The following is a 16785-nucleotide window of genomic DNA, read 5'->3' as shown; positions in this document are numbered from 1 at the left end:
GCCGAGTGTGAAGCGGTGGGGATGAAAATCAGTACCTCCAAATCCGAGGCCATGGTCCTCAGTCGGAAAAGGGTGGCTTGCCCACTTCAGGTTGGTGGAGAGTGCCTGCCTCAAGTGGAGGAGTTTAAGTATCTAGGGGTCCTGTTCACGAGTGAGGGAAGGATGGAACGGGAGATTGACAGACGGATCGGTGCAGCTTCTGCAGTAATGCGGTCGATGTATCGGTCTGTCGTGGTGAAGAAAGAGCTGAGCCGCAAGGCGAAGCTCTCGATTTACCGGTCAATCTACGTTCCTACTCTCACCTATGGTCATGAGCTTTGGGTCATGACCGAAAGGACAAGATCCCGGATACAGGCGGCCGAAATGAGCTTTCTCCGCAGGGTGGCTGGGCGATCCCTTAGAGATAGGGTGAGAAGCTCGGTCACCCGGGAGGAGCTCAGAGTAGAGCCGCTGCTCCTCCACATCGAGAGGGGTCAGCTGAGGTGGCTTGGGCATCTGTTTCGGATGCCTCCGGAACACCTTCCTGGGAAGGTGTTCCGGTCCCGTCCCACCGGGAAGAGACCCCGGGGAAGACCTAGGACACGCTGGAGGGACTATGTCTCCCGGCTGGCCTGGGAACGCCTCGGTGTCCCCCCGGAAGAGCTGGAGGAAGTGTCTGGGGAGAGGGAAGTCTGGGCATCCCTGCTTAGACTGCTGCCCCCGCGACCCGGCCCCGGATAAGCGGAAGACGATGCTATGCTATGCTATTGAATGTTGAAAGTGAGACATTTTGTAATGTCATGCCAAATATTGGCTCATTTTGGAATTCATGAGAGCTACACATTCCAAAAATGTTGGGAGAGGTAGCAATAAGAGGCTGGAAAAGTTAAATATACAGATAAGGAACAGCTGGAGGACCAATTTGCAACTTATTATGTCAATTGGCAACATGATTGGGTTTGAAAAAAGCCTCTCAGAGTGGCAGTGTCTCTCAGAAGTCAAGATGCACAGAGGATCACCAATTCCCCCAATGCTGCGGCGAAAAATAGTGGAGCAATATCAGAAAGGAGTTTCTCAGAGAAATATTGCAAAGAGTTTGAAGTTATCATCATCTACAGTGCATAATATAATTCAAAGATTCAGACAATCTGGAACAATCTCTGTGCGTAAGGGTCAAGGCCGGAAAACCATACTGGATGCCCGTGACGGCACTGCATCACATACAGGAATTATACTGTAATGGAAATCACAACATGGGCTCAGGAATACTTCCAGAAAACATTGTCGGTGAACACAATCCACCGTGCCATTTGCCGTTGCCGGCTAATACTCTATAGGTCAAAAAAGAAGCCGTATCTAAACAGGATCCAGAAGCGCAGGCGTTTCCTCTGGGCCAAGGATCATTTAAAATGGACTGTGGCAAAGTGGAAAAGTGTTCTGTGGTCAGACTATCAAAATTTGAAGTTCATTTTGGAAAACTGGGACGCCATGTCATCCGGACTAAAGAGGACAAGGACAACCCAAGTTGTTATCAGCGCTCAGTTCAGAAGCCTGCATCTCTGATGGTATGGCGTTGCATGAGTGCGTGTGGCATGGGCAGCCTACACATCTGGAAAGGCACCATCAATGCTGACAGTTATATCCAAGTTCTAGAACAACATATGCTCCCATCCAGACGTTGTCTCTTTCAGGGAAGACCTTGCATTTTCCAACATGACAATGCCAGACCACATACTGCATCAATTACAATGTCATGGCTGCATAGAAGAAGGATCCGGGTACTGAAATGGCAAGCCTGCAGACCTGATCTTTCACCCATAGAAAACATTTGGCGCATCATAAAGAGGAAGGTGCGACAACGAAGACCTAAGACAGTTGAGCAACTAGAAGCCTGTATTAGACAAACATTCCTTTTCATAAACTTGAGCAACTTGTCTCCTCAGTCTCCAGATGTTTGCAGTCTGTTATAAAAAGAAGAGGGGATGCCACACAGTGGTAAACATGACCTTGTCCCAACTTTTTTGAGATGTGTTGATGCCATGACATTTAAAATCAACTTATTTTTCCCTTAAAGTGATACATTTTCTCAGTTTAAACATTTGATATGTCATCTATGTTGTATTCTGAATAAAATGTTGAAATTTGAAACTTCCACATCATTGCATTCTGTTTTTATTCACAATTGTACTATGTCCCAACTTTTTTGGAATTGGGTTTGTATTTTGCTCTGTATATACTTCCCTTAGTCCTGACACTTCCAACCTGCCACTGAGAAGAATCCCCATAGCATGATGCTTCCACCACAATGTTTCACATAGAGAATTGGCATTCAAGCCGAATCATTTGTTGATCTTATCAGACCAGAGAATCTTTTTGCTCCTGCAACTTGGTCTCATTGGAATAAGTAGGCTATTTAAACCTGAATATTTGACAGCCAAATTTGTAAAATATATTTTATGTTAGGTGCAGTAACGTTAGAGGAATAATCCCGAAGAAAATAGCTGTTGGTAGGTTGTGTTTCACATCCTTCAGCTCAGCAGAACCCAAACCTTTAGCCCAGTGCTGTGATACCTCACATTAAGTAGCGTTAAAATGCATTTATCACATATTGTGGCAACCTTGGTGAGGCCCTTACGCAAACTTTTGGCAAGATTCCTTCCGCAAGATCTCAGCACAGAAACTCTGAATCTTTGTCCATTTGGGTACTTGGTCACCTACCTGACCAAAGCCCTTTTTGTCTGGTTACTCAGTTTGGTCATACAGGTCTGAATACTGTACTTAAAAATATTAGATATTAAAAAAAGATGTGTTATTGCTTTTTCATTTTAGGGTGTTGTGCCAATTGACATTTTGTGTATAATCTAAGTCAATAACACATGTGGAAAAAGAGAATAATAGTTTCTGAAGGCATTGTATATAAATACATTAGCAAAAAAACTCACTGTTTTCCCTCACTGCTTTTTGTCAGCAAGCATATTTTATTAATGTCTCCGTCAGATATAGATGTATGTATTTTCTGTTTCCTAGGCTGTACATTATCTTAATATCATTATCTGGGTCTGATAATATAGAAATATAGAAAAATGTTTGGTAGATGTTGTGTTGCATGAATACTCAACATATCAAAAGTCTATGTTATGTTTTACTTGTCACTAATGCATTATTACCTCAGTATGGTCTTTAATATCCTTTTCTGAGCCATCATCGTTATCATCATCATTATCATCCTCATTATCATCTTCATTATCCGACTCCATTTTGGCAATGGGTACATCTACTGTCAATTCAGCAGTTGTAAGAAATCCACTTGGGTGTACATCGTCCACCCAAATGTCCAGCATTTTCAGCTCCAAAGCTGTTGGGTCGTCAGTGGGGTTAGGGTTGGGGTTAGGGTTGGGGTTAGGGTTAGGGTTAGGGTTGTCCTTCTGGAGGATGTCTATGTTCCCATTACTTCCACCCACAACACCATCAGCCTCATCACCACATCCGTTTGACTTCTTCCCGACAATAATCTGGAACTGTTTAATGATGTAGACTTTGGCCCAGTCAATGGCATTTGTGATCCTATTAATGGCAATCTGCAGGTTGTTCATCTCTCCATCCTCCTCCGGAGCCGCCAAATTGTCCCCACTGAACGAGCTCAGCAGCAAGGCAAGGAAGAGGTTCAGCACCTGTGTATGGATGAAATAACATTTAATCATTCAGTATTTCTAAATATTGTCCCCTGTGTCTTTGCACCAGGGTACTGAAGCATTTAGCTGCCAAATGTGTCTGATTGTTGATATTGCCGGACTGACAATAATCGTGGCATGTGACCCGACTGCACAGATTGTTACCAATTGGTATTCGATATGTGTGATCAATTACCACGTTAGTAGAGTTCAGGCTGCTCGCTCCACCATTCTTGTAAGCCCTCCGCTACCTTCTATATGCCACCTTCTATATGCCACCTTCTCCAGTGGATCCCCAAACACCTCAAGGTCAGGATGGCTAGCCAGTGCCATGAAGCTAATAATAGTCCTTCTCACTAATGAATGGTGTCTAATCGTAGTTGTTGCTTTTGTTAGTCGCTGGGATTTTCCGGAGGTTTCACATATGAAGCCATCTCGGCCTCTGGCATATTTGTGGTCAAGCTTTTGTTACCACATCGGATACAATTATTTATCCTTGTCATCTTATGAATCACCAAACAGCGTTACCTCAGTGATGTCTGGATCTGTGGTATCTTCACTTTACCTAAGTCTACTTCCACAATCATGTACACTAAAAATAAACTGTTAAAGGAGGGTCCTTTAGGGATTCTTCACATTGAAACTTTGGGAAAACCACTACATTTTCAAATAACATGTTTTTAATGGTTGCTTAAAAAAACATTTGAAGTAGATTTTTCATTGGTTAGTTTGCTGATATGGTTCTTTGAGTAAATATAAATATCTCTTTAAAATACATTTTGCCTTCAAGAACATAGGGGTTCCCCCACAGTTCAAAAGTGAAGGATATTCCAATAACCTTTTCTTTTTAAGAGTGAAATTACAATAGACCATTTAAATCACTCACGAAGTGCCCACCCATTATTATATCCATCACTTACCACTAGGTTACCAATGACCATGACCATCATGAATACAATAAGACACATGCCCTGGCCGGCCACCTCCATGCAGTCCCACATGGTCTCGATCCACTCGCCGCACAGCACCCGGAAGATGATGAGGAAAGCATGGAAGAAGTCTTGCATGTGCCACCGAGGCAGTGTGCAGTCTCCAGAGATCTTACACACGCATTCTCTGTAGCTCTTCCCAAACAGTTGCATGCCCACCACAGCAAAGATGAAGACGATGATAGCCAGGACCAGGGTGAGGTTCCCCAGGGCCCCCACAGAGTTACCAATGATCTTGATCAGCATGTTGAGCGTAGGCCAGGATTTTGCCAGCTTGAATACACGCATCTGCCCCGAAACAATCAGACATTAATAGATTGCACAGAAGTATAGTTCTAGTTGGGGTAAAAAGCATTTCAATTTAACTTAGTAAATATAGCTGGTGTTACATTATTTTATATCCAGTTTTTATTTTGTTGTTGTATTTTACTGTTACATTCATGTATTGATTACACCAATACATATTTTTTGTATATGTTTTGTTGGCAGTTGTGAAAAAGGACATTCTTGGAAGAGGGTTAATAAAAACACTATTGTTGATTAGGTTCTATAATTATATTGCTACATGGACAATCCACAAAAATACCTTATAGACATGGATACAGAAGATAAAGATAATATGTTGTGGTTCCACTTCACAATTACAGTGAAAGAGCGTTTTTCTAAACTGGGTGGAGGAAGTCTCACCAGACGGAAGGATCGGAGAACGGACAGACCCTGAACATTGGCCAGCCCCAGCTCCACCAGGCTCATGGTTACAATGATGCTGTCGAAGATGTTCCACCCAACCTGGAAGTAGTAATATGGATCCATGGCAATGAGCTTTAGGACCATCTCTGCTGTGAAGATTCCAGTGAAAACCTGCACAAGAGGATTGTTTTTCAAAAAACAATTCCATGGTATTCCTAACCCCGAAGTGTTGAAGACGAGCGTCATTGAAGAAGGTAACTCACCAAGTTCCCAACGCTCAGCACATCCTCGAACTCCGCTGTCATTGGGTAATGTTCCATGGCCATGAACATGGTGTTGAGAACAATGCATATTGTGATGCCCAAGTCCACGAATGGATCCATCACTATGAGGTACATCCACTTTTTGAAGGTCACCCAAGGCACACAGCAGTTCCATTTCAAGAATATATCTGAAAACTTGTACCAACAAGGGGGGCAGGGCCTAAGATCCACCTCCAGATCTGGTGAAGGTAAACGACCAGGGTGTTGTTAGTCTGGCTTAACAATTGGAGTAAAGGAATAGCATGTTGTTTGACAAGCTTAACACCAAGCCACCAACCTTCATACCCATGACCTGTTGCATTAATACACTAAAAAAAATGAAAGGTTATTGGAATATCATTTGAAACAGTGGGGGAACCCCTTAAGGTTCTTCATAGAAAAATGTCAGAGTATTGTAATGAACTATTGTTATTTGTTACTCAAGGAACCGTTCCAAAGGGATTCTTGGAAGAACTTAACCCACAGTTTCAATGTGAAGAGCCCCTAAAGGGCCCTCCAGGAATCTTTTTAGAGTGTACAGGAGCCAATAAGAACACAGATATTACATTACAGGGGTTGGACAAAATAACCAAAACACCACATGGAAAAGTACTGTTACTGTAATGTAACTAAAACACAATTACAAACATTGACAAATTGCATTTGCAAAGAGGAACAGGTCTCGCAATTTGAAGCTTACCGACAGGGACAGACAGACATAGGATAGTGAGTCATCTTTCACCTAATTTCCTACATCGGGTTTACATTTAAAGAAAGTTTGATGACTTTAGCCCATAATGTCTGCTGCTAACTGTTTAATATTGGTTGGGGATCCGTAATGATATGGGCAGCCATCTTTTGTTTCTCTTGTATACATTTTGATTTGTGACAGTTACCGTTCGAGTCATCTTGACTGTAGACACTAGGCAAACTGGGTGTCTTCTCCTGCAGATCTGCTACTTCCAGCTGATCTTTGTTTTCTCTGGCCTTCCTCAACACCGCGACAGACTAGACCAAAGAAAAACAACTTACAGAGCAAAGCTGAGCTTAATTGAATATGTCTACTGATTTAGTCATTCACCAAAGTAACTGAAACCATGCTAAAATTTAGAAAAGTACATGTTCAATCAGGTACTGTTTCGATCAGAGCACACAAAAACACATCAGTTCCCTGTGGCCTACCTCCTGGTCTGTTAGGACCCTTTCAGAGTTGGCTCTAACCATAAGGCCTCCATTGGTGTCTTGTAAAGCCTTGTCATTCATGTTGAAACCGGACTCATCATCAACAGCAACCATTTCAACAGACTTTTCAACTTCCTTATTTTCAGATTTTGGACTGGGCAGTGACGTCTGGCTGCCAGCGATCTTAGCATGTTCATGGTGTTCTTGATGCCTTTCAAGTCTCTGTCAGGGAAAAATTCAGTAAATCCCTGTACTGAATCAAACAAATTAAGGATGCTAACAACCAACATTGCATTAATCTGCAAACAAAAGTCCTCATGCACCATTTCTATTTTTAAATCACCTTAAAATGTTCAGCTGGATTGTGTGGAAACCAATTGGAAAACATCTCAGTGCACAGTGCGGAATGGCTGATAGACTGCAGCCTTACACATAAAATATTATTTGTCCTGTGACATATAGTTGGCCTTAAGTAACATTCCAACCACAGAGCATTTACACTTAATTTCAAAGTTTCAGCTCTATGATGTGAAAATATTCACCCAAAAGTCCTTCCTGGGCCTTTCAACACACTAGTAGGGTTACTAGGCATGTCATTTGATTGTACATATAAATATAGATTTAAATAGAGTCACCCATCATTAGATCAAATGGATATACCACACATTTACCACATTTCTTCAGCTTCTCAAAGCTCTTTATATGCATAGAAAGTTGGTCACACATCAGAGAGTTGCCTTGCTGACCTCCGTCTCTTTACGTTCCATTAGTTGCTCCATGATCCTGGCATATTCCGCCTCTTTCTCTTTTGCCTCGGCCATAGTGGCCTCGTTCTGCTCTGCATAAGCCATGGCCACCACAGCCAGGATGAGGTTGATCAGGTAGAAGGAACCCAGGAAGATCACCACCACAAAGAAGATCATGTAGGTTTTCCCTGCCGAGCGAAGAGTCTGAGGAAAATAAAAAATAAAAGTCCAGTTACTTCACCAGTAGAAAGCAAGAGTACACAATATAAAAAATATTTTCTGATGCCACATAATGTTGACTCATATGACCCTAGGACATCCACAGGTGCTATAGGTGTAGATAACTGCACATTTTACTATTAGCTATATTTTTATTAATCGTTCATTTCAGTAGTTGGAAGCACGTACCAACTGGAAAAGATTTTCCCAGAAATCCTGTGTCATCAGTCGAAACAGTGCAAGGTAGGCCCATCCAAAACTGTCATAACTTGTGTATCCAAAGTTGGGATTCTTTCCAGCCTTGAAACACTTGTATCCTTCAGGGCATAGTCTGTCAAATGTCCAGGTGGCACCACAAATTGAATAGGAATGATTATTAGTTGTTATTAAAAAATATGAATGCAAAGACTTTGCACCATGTATTGCACAGTCGAGACTTTGATTTCCGGAAAACGTACCCAGCATCAGAAGCGTTTCCACAAAGCAGAGGATCTATCATCCCCGGGAGGTAGTAATGGTTTTCTGGAGGAAACCGGAGGGCCACAATTAGAGCACAGTTTGTTTTGCCAGACTTTTTGCTAATGTAGTTGGACAAGACCATCTTCAAGTGCACATGATGAAAATTAGAGGTACTGTACCCACGCCCCAAATTAGTATATTCAAGTGTATTATTTTGGATCCACTGAAGTTGTACTTTAGTACACAATATGGTATTAAAAAGGTATTTAAGTACTATAGCAATGAGTTTACTTAAATGTGTTAAAACGGATCCACTTATTTCATACATTAGTGTACAACCCCATTTCCATAAAAGTTGGGACGCTGCACAAAATGTTAATTAAAACGGAATGCAATGATGTGCAAATTGTGAGGTTCTAGCGTCGTTCCTGCTCCAGCTCCTCCCTCTCGCACCCCTTGCCAGCCACCACTACGCCCGCACAACCCAGTGTATACTGCACCCAATCACCGGAATACTGAACACCTGCGCCTCGTTCTCCCTCTTTATTAGCCTGTCCTCCACCTCCACTCAGGTGTGAGGTGTTGTTCGTAGTGGACCTGCCAAGCCTTCGCATTGCGCTCTTCCTTGTCATTCATTCCCAGCCTGTTGTTTTCTCCTCTCCTTGCCCTGTCCCCGTTTGTCTCTGTGTATAGAAAACCTGCCTCTTGACCTGCCTGCCTGCCCAGTGGATTATCCTGCCTGCCTGCCCCTGCCTATTCTGTTGCCTTCGCCTGTCTCTCTCGTTCTGCTCGTGCCGTGTCCCTTGTGCTTTTGCTAATAAATCGACAGTTGCGTTCCGCAATTGGAATCTCAAACCCCTGGTCCTGGTGTTCATTACAAAAATCATTTAAACCCTATATTCAATAGAAAATAGTACAAAGACAACATGTCAGATGTTGAAATTGAGACATTTTATTGCTTCTTGAAAAATAAATGCCCACTTTAAATGTAATGCCAGCCACACCTTTCAAAAATGTTGGGACAGAGGCAACAAAATACTGGAAAAGTTGTGTAATTCTAAAAAAAAATAAACCTGGTGGAATTTCACATATCTAATTTGGTCAGTTGGTAACAGGTCAATAACATGATTGAGTATTAAAAGATCATTCCAGAGAGGATGGGCTTGTCACAAGTGAGGATGAGGAAGGGTTTATCTACATTGCATCATCTACAGCACATTTTATCATTGAAAGAGAGAATCCGGAGAAATCTTGTATGCAAGGGACAAGGCCAAAAAACAATACTGGATGGCCATGATCAGATGGTCATGATCAAGACAATGCCAAACCACATTCCAGTATTTAAAAAATCATGGCTCCATACTACAGCAATTGGTCTCCTCAGTTCCTAAACGCTTACAGAGTATTGTTAAAAAAAGAGGTGATGCACTTTCTAACTTTTCTCAGTCTCCTCCCGTTTTAATCTTTAGGAGGACATGAGGTCCTGGTCTACACCTGCGGAGTACCTGGTTTGGGGGGCCCGTTGCTGTCCCGGTGTCCCTGTCCTTGTCCACCTGGTCATACTTTTGACCTAGTCTAAAATCAAATAGACTCTGGATTTAGCCCAGAGAAATGTAATAATTATTCCAATTGGACTCTTAATATCTCACCCGGCACAGCCAGAAGAGGACTGGTCACCCCACTGAGCCTGGGTCCTCTATAGGTTTCTTCCTAAAATTCGGCCTTCTTAGAGAGTTTGTCCTAGCCACTGAAATTCAACACTACTGTTGTTTGCTCCTTGGGGTTTAAGGTGACAACTGCTGTTGTAAAAAGGGCTTTATAAATAAATACAGCGGTATTGAACACAGCAGTAAACATGCTCCTGTCCCAACTTGTTGCTGGCATCAAATTCTAAATGGTCATGTATTTTTTCAAAAACTAAAACATTTCTCAGTTTCAACATTCAATATGTTGTCTTTGTACTATTTTCAATTAAATATAAGGATAAATGATTTGTACATTGTTGCAATCTGTTTTTATTAGCATTTTATGCTGTGTCCCAACTTTTTGGGAAATGGGGTTTTACTTTACTTTAGCATTTTAGTAAACATACGATGTATTCCATATTCATTTCAAATGTTTATTTAAATCATGAGTATACTTTGGGTACTTACTCCAAACCAGCCACATAGTCTCTGTGGAATTAGGAATTAGGGTGTATAGAGAGTTCAAGGAATTCTAAGGAATCTATGATTTGTGGCATTAATAAAAAGGGTTCTCTTGCGCCAGTTCTCTGAATCTGTCTCTGTGTCCTGTTTTCGTTGATGGTAATAGACAGCTATTTCCTGTTTACTGACAATCCATAGGAACAGATGTTCCAACACTAATATGTGAATAAACTGACTGTCATTGTGCTTGTGTGTTATAGCATTTTCGGGTTAGCCTTTGTTGAACTGTGTTTTTGAAGCCTTAGCTGTCTATTCAGGAATGCTTGTTTAACTGTGTTTATTGTTTTAGCAGCCCCCCAGTCCTATGTGGACAATGAAGGTTTTGGGGTCTGGGGAATGGAGTAATGTTTCTCTTGGCAGTAAACCACACCCAGATCCCTTTTCATTTCTCTTTTCCTATAAAATTGTTGCTCTAGGAAGTTCTCCTTCCCCCATAAATGCATTTATGAATAATTGTTCACTTTTGTAATCCAGACTTTAATTTCTGTGTTGTTGTTTTTTTACGACTAATTTAGTAAACCTGAATGTGCCATTAAAAGCCTGTCAATACCGTTGTCGTTGATGTACTCATTGAAGTCCCATGTCCTGTTGTCCAATGTGATGTTATGGAAATATGTAATATTGAAAGGCCAGTAAACACACTTCTGCCTCAGGTTTCCCATGAACAATTGCAGTCCGACCAGGGCGAACACCGCCAAGCAGAAAACTGTTAGGATCATCACGTCAGCTAACTTCTTCACTGACTGGATAAGAGCCCCCACAATGGTTTTAAGACCTGAAAACATCAAAATAATGTCAGCTACACTCTGAATAAATAAATATGTATGATTAAAAACCCAAGAATATAAACATTTGATTTTGCTTATTCAAACAATAATTTGATCCACTGTAATTATTTCAGTGCTTTTGGGCAATTCATTAATAGCAAAACATTTTGTATAGCTCGCAATGCTTTCTGTTCATAAAATACAACAGATGCTTGTATCCCAGTTGAAACGAAAATACTAGCTTTGAGGATACTAGTGACACATGTTTCCCAGCTGAGCTACACCAGATCCAGAGCAGGTGTTCCGAGGCAGACCCTGTTGGGACTAGGACCTTCTTAAGTGACACGTACCAGGAATTACAGTGATTGTTTTAAGGGCTCGGAGCACACGGAACGTCCTGAGGGCCGACACATTGCCCAGGTCAACAAACTCAGTGACGTACCTGCCGGGCACAAACCAGAACAACATATTACAATAGAGAGGTGAAAGTTGAAAATGAAACAAATCTGCTGCGGTTCGTGTATACGTTTGGTTCATTGTTTCTTTCTAACATGGAGGATAAGGCGGTTGCTAGTGTAAAAGATATGGTTTAGCAGAAGATATATTTAGCTTGGGGCACCTGTCCACTTCTAGCTGGCCAACTGTCCCTCTCTCTAAAGCCAAAGAGCAGTGTATCAGTGTATTATCATTAAACCTACCCTGTGAGGCTGAAGTGTGACCTATACGTTGCCGTATGGAGATCTAGTTACTTTAAGAAATACATCATGATGTGGCTGTGGTTCAAACGCAAACATTTAACGTTTTAATGGATGATTACATGTACAGAAATACATCAGGCATAAAGTACATCACATTGAGCTCCACCATAGAAATTGCTTTTTGTAGTCTAGGATCCTTGAACACTTTTGATGTGTCTTACAGCCTTACACTATATTTAACATTTTTGGAACTGGCTAGATCAACTGTATAGTGTTACACATATATACATCATTATCCACTCACCATACAGAGAAAGAAGAAGCAGCAGATTCCAGTAAACAACTGCTGGTTTGAATCAGATAGCCCATAAAGGGCCTATAAAGCACTTAAGCGCAAATGTCTCATTCCGGATAAGTTGATGAAATTATGAGAAATTAGCAATGGAGCACCACAGACCTGATGAGCAGTGACAATATTTATAGTGGGCTCAGTGCAGGCTCTAGCCTTTTCGGGGCCTTTGCAAAATTTCATTTGCGGTCCACTGTCCCCTAGCAGTCGGCGGCACCCTAGCAGTCAGGGGCTGACTGCCGGCCCTGCGTGGGCTCCTGTAAATAGTGTATAGAGTATGGCGTGTGTGAACCACTTTTGCATTTGGACAAATATTTCAATTCTTTGAAGTTTCCTGCGGAGAGGCAAAATATCAGGATGGACATTATGTAGATAGGAAGAGTGATTGAGAGGTTGGAGGGAGAGAAAAAGGGAGAGAAAAAGGGTAGAAAGAAGAGAGAGAAAGGTATAGAGTATGGGGCACTAGGGACTGGAGGTAGGAGAGATAAAAGCCAGGGTCAAACTCATTAAGCCATTGGAGATGGCCTTTGACCTTACTCGTGACACACATACACACACACACACACACACTGAGTCACTCCAACACCTGGCCCTGACCGGCGATGAAACGCCCTCTCTGATGTGTGATCTGTTTAGTAAGTGGATGGATATTTTCATCCAGTATGTCTGCCATGATGAGGCAAGAAGTCTAGAAGGGAATTATGAGAAAGTAAGAGGGAGGGAGGCGAAGAGATGAAGAGAGAGGGGGAGAGACACAGGGACATAGAGGTAGAAAGATACTCAGGGTGGTAAAAATCAGGTAGATGGAAAGCTACAGGGAGAGACACAGAGGTACGGGGAGAGAGAGGTACAGGGAGAGACACAGAGGTATGGGGAGAGAGAGGTACGGGGAGAGAGAGGTACAGGGAGAGACACAGAGGTACGGGGAGAGAGAGGTACAGGGAGAGACACAGAGGTACTGGGAGAGAGAGGTACAGGGAGAGAGAAAAGCAAAACAACAGCGGTACAACAGACTCAGATCAACAGCCATTGCTTTTTTTTATAGTACTGTATGTGTGCATTTGTTATAAACATGTGCTCTTTAAAAAGTAGCGAGCATCGTCTGCCAGTCACTTACAGATTAAAGGTTTAAATAACTGTGACATACTGTACTGCTTATTTATTATTTTGTTAGCTCTACCATATGTAGCCAAACATAAGTAGCCAATGCGTATCTCTTTGGGTGAGAATGTACAGGTGTGGTAATATAGGCTACATTGCCAGGGCTGAATTTTTGTCCCAGTCAGTCCCTGGACAGAGGTACAAGGAGAGATACAGGTACAGGGAGAGAGACAGGTACAGGGAGAGAGAGACAGGTACAGGGAGAGAGACAGATACAGGGAGAGAGACAGATACAGGGAGAGAGAGAGAAAAGAGTTAGGAGAGGGAGGTAGAGAGAGAGAGAGAAGTTGACAGGGAAGAGAAAAAGGTAAGGGTAGAAAGGAGAGAGTTAGAGAGACAAGGGTCATTGGGTATTGGAGGTAGGAGAGGTGGTTAACTTCCTGACCTTTGACCTTAATCATGACAAACATACACACAATCACTCTAACACCTGCCCCTGTGCCTAATGTTTCTGAGCCGACGGGCGTCGACCAACCCTTTCCCAGTACTCACGCCATGCTTATCACCATGAAATCCAGCCAGTTCCATGGATCTCGAAGGAATGTAAAATCTCCAACGCAGAAGCCTCTGGACAAGACTTTAATGCCTGCCTCAAAGGTATAGATCCCAGTGAAGACATATCTGAAATCCAACAAGAGAGTGGAAAGGTTCATAGAATAATCCATCCATCCATCTTCTTCCGCTTATCCGGGGCCGGGTCGCGGGGGCAGCAGTCTAAGCAGGGATGCCCAGACTTCCCTCTCCCCAGACACTTCCTCTAGCTCTTCCGGGGGGACACCGAGGCGTTCCCAGGCCAGCCGGGAGACATAGTCCCTCCAGCGTGTCCTAGGTCTTCCCCGGGGTCTCCTCCCGGTGGGACGGGACCGGAACACCTTCCCAGGAAGGCGTTCCGGAGGCATCCGAAAAAGATGCCCAAGCCACCTCAGCTGACCCCTCTCGATGTGGAGGAGCAGTGGCTCTACTCTGAGCTCCTCCCGGGTGACCGAGCTTCTCACCCTATCTCTAAGGGATCGCCCAGCCACCCTGCGGAGAAAACTCATTTCGGCCGCCTGTATCCGGGATCTTGTCCTTTCGGTCATGACCCAAAGCTCATGACCATAGGTGAGAGTAGGAACGTAGATTGACTGGTAAATCGAGAGCTTCGCCTTGCGGCTCAGCTCTTTCTTCACCACGACAGACCGATACATCGACTGCATTACTGCAGAAGCTGCACCGATCCGTCTGTCAATCTCCCGTTCCATCCTTCCCTCACTCGTGAACAAGACCCCTAGATACTTAAACTCCTCCACTTGAGGCAGGCACTCTCCACCAACCTGAAGTGGGCAAGCCACCCTTTTCCGACTGAGGACCATGGCCTCGGATTTGGAGGTACTGATTTTCATCCCCACCGCTTCACACTCGGCTGCAAACCGTCCCAGTGCATGCTGAAGGTCCTGGTTAGAAGGGGCCAACACGACAACATCATCTGCAAAGAGCAGAGACGAAATCGTGTGGTCCCCAAACCTGACACCCTCCGGCCCCTGGCTGCGCCTAGAAATTCTGTCCATAAAAATTACAAACAGAACCGGTGACAAAGGGCAGCCCTGCCGGAGTCCAACATGCACTGGGAACAAGTCTGACTTACTGCCGGCAATGCGGACCAAGCTCCTGCTTCGGTTGTATAGGGACCTGACAGCCCTTAGCAAAGGACCCAGGACCCCATATTCCCCAAGCACCCTCCACAAGATGCCGCGAGGTACACAGTCGAATGCCTTCTCCAAATCCACAAAACACATGTGGATTGGTTGGGCAAACTCCCATGAACCCTCCAACACCCCGTAGAGGGTATAGAGCTGGTCCAGTGTTCCACGGCCCGGACGAAAACCACACTGTTCCTCCTGAATCTGAGGTTCTACTATCGGCCGTATTCTCCTCTCCAGAACCCTGGCATAGACTTTCCCGGGCAGGCTGAGAAGTGTGATCCCCCTATAGTTGGAACACACCCTCCGGTCCCCCTTCTTAAAAAGAGGGACCACCACCCCGGTCTGCCATCCCAGAGGCACTGTCCCCGACCGCCACGCGATGTTGCACAGGCGTGTCAACCAAGACAGCCCCACAACATCCAGAGACTTGAGGTACTCAGGGCGGATCTCATCCACCCCCGGTGCCTTGCCACCGAGGAGTTTCTTGACCACCTCAGTGACTTCAGCCCGGGTGATGGACGAGTCCACCTCTGAGCCCTCATCCTCTGCTTCCTCAATGGAAGAAGTGACAGCGGGATTGAGGAGATCCTCGAAGTACTCCTTCCACCGCCCAACGACATCCTCAGTTGAGGTCAACAGCTGCCCACCTCTACTGTAAACAGCGTTGGTAGGGCACTGTTTCCCTCTCCTGAGGCGCCGGATGGTTTGCCAGAATCTCTTCGAGGCCAGCCGATAGTCCTTCTCCATGGCCTCACCGAACTCCTCCCAGGCCCGAGTTTTTGCCTCCACAACCACCCGGGCTGCAGCCCGCTTGGCCTGTCGGTACCCGTCAGCTGCCTCAGGAGTCCCACAAGCCAACCAGGCCTGATAGGACTCCTTCTTCAGCTTGACGGCATCCCTTACTTCCGGTGTCCACCACCGGGTTCGGGGATTGCCGCCTCAACAGGCACCGGAGACCTTACGGCCACAGCTCCGAGCGGCCGCTTCGACAATGGCGGTGGAGAACATGGTCCACTCGGACTCAATATCTCCAACCTCCCTCGGGATCCAGTCGAAGCTCTGCCGGAGGTGGGAGTTAAAGATCTCTCTGACAGGAGACTCGGCCAGACGTTCCCAGCAGACCCTTACAGTACGCTTGGGCCTGCCGAGTCTGTCCAGCTTCCTCCCCCGCCATCGGATCCAACTCACCACCAGGTGGTGATCAGTTGACAGCTCCGCCCCTCTCTTCACCCGAGTGTCCAAGACATACGGCCGCAGGTCAGATGAGACGACAACAAAGTCAATCATCGACCTGCGGCCTAGGGTGTCCTGGTGCCACGTGCACTGATGGACACCCTTATGCTTGAACATGGTGTTCGTTATGGACAAACTGTGACTAGCACAGAAGTCCAATAACTGAACACCACTCGGGTTCAGATCAGGGGGGCCGTTCCTCCCAATCACGCCCCTCCAGGTGTCACTGTCGTTGCCCACGTGGGCGTTGAAGTCCCCCAGTAGAACAATAGAGTCCCCAGTCGGAGCACTTTCCAGCACCCCTCCCAGAGACTCCAAGAAGGTCGGGTACTCTGCACTGCCGTTCGGCCCGTAGGCACAAACAACAGTGAGAGACCTATCCCCGACCCGTAGGCGCAGGGAAACGACCCTCTCGTTCACCGGGGTAAACTCCAACACATGGCGGCAGAGC

General features: G+C 44.7%; 1 protein-coding gene across 1 annotated transcript in view; it reads right to left on the bottom strand.

Moving 5' to 3' along the window:
• The window catches only part of LOC105023362 (sodium channel protein type 4 subunit alpha B), a 55420-nt gene that overhangs the window by 16414 nt on the left and 22221 nt on the right, over positions 1-16785 (bottom strand). Inside the window, exons 5-16 of the mRNA XM_010892499.3 lie at positions 13912-14040; positions 11562-11653; positions 10995-11219; positions 8237-8300; positions 7968-8109; positions 7560-7763; positions 6814-7035; positions 6528-6639; positions 5593-5831; positions 5327-5500; positions 4571-4927; positions 3147-3650 (exon numbers count right to left, since the gene is read on the bottom strand). Coding sequence (XP_010890801.2) covers positions 3147-3650; positions 4571-4927; positions 5327-5500; positions 5593-5831; positions 6528-6639; positions 6814-7035; positions 7560-7763; positions 7968-8109; positions 8237-8300; positions 10995-11219; positions 11562-11653; positions 13912-14040 — 2464 coding nt within the window. The remainder of the gene's footprint in view (positions 1-3146; positions 3651-4570; positions 4928-5326; positions 5501-5592; positions 5832-6527; positions 6640-6813; positions 7036-7559; positions 7764-7967; positions 8110-8236; positions 8301-10994; positions 11220-11561; positions 11654-13911; positions 14041-16785) is intronic.

The sequence above is a fragment of the Esox lucius genome, chromosome 11 (genome assembly GCF_011004845.1).
Source record: "Esox lucius isolate fEsoLuc1 chromosome 11, fEsoLuc1.pri, whole genome shotgun sequence".
Taxonomy (NCBI): Eukaryota; Metazoa; Chordata; class Actinopteri; order Esociformes; family Esocidae; genus Esox; species Esox lucius.
The sequence above is the reverse complement of the archived record's forward strand: the minus strand, read 5'-3'. Positions and strand labels throughout refer to the sequence as shown.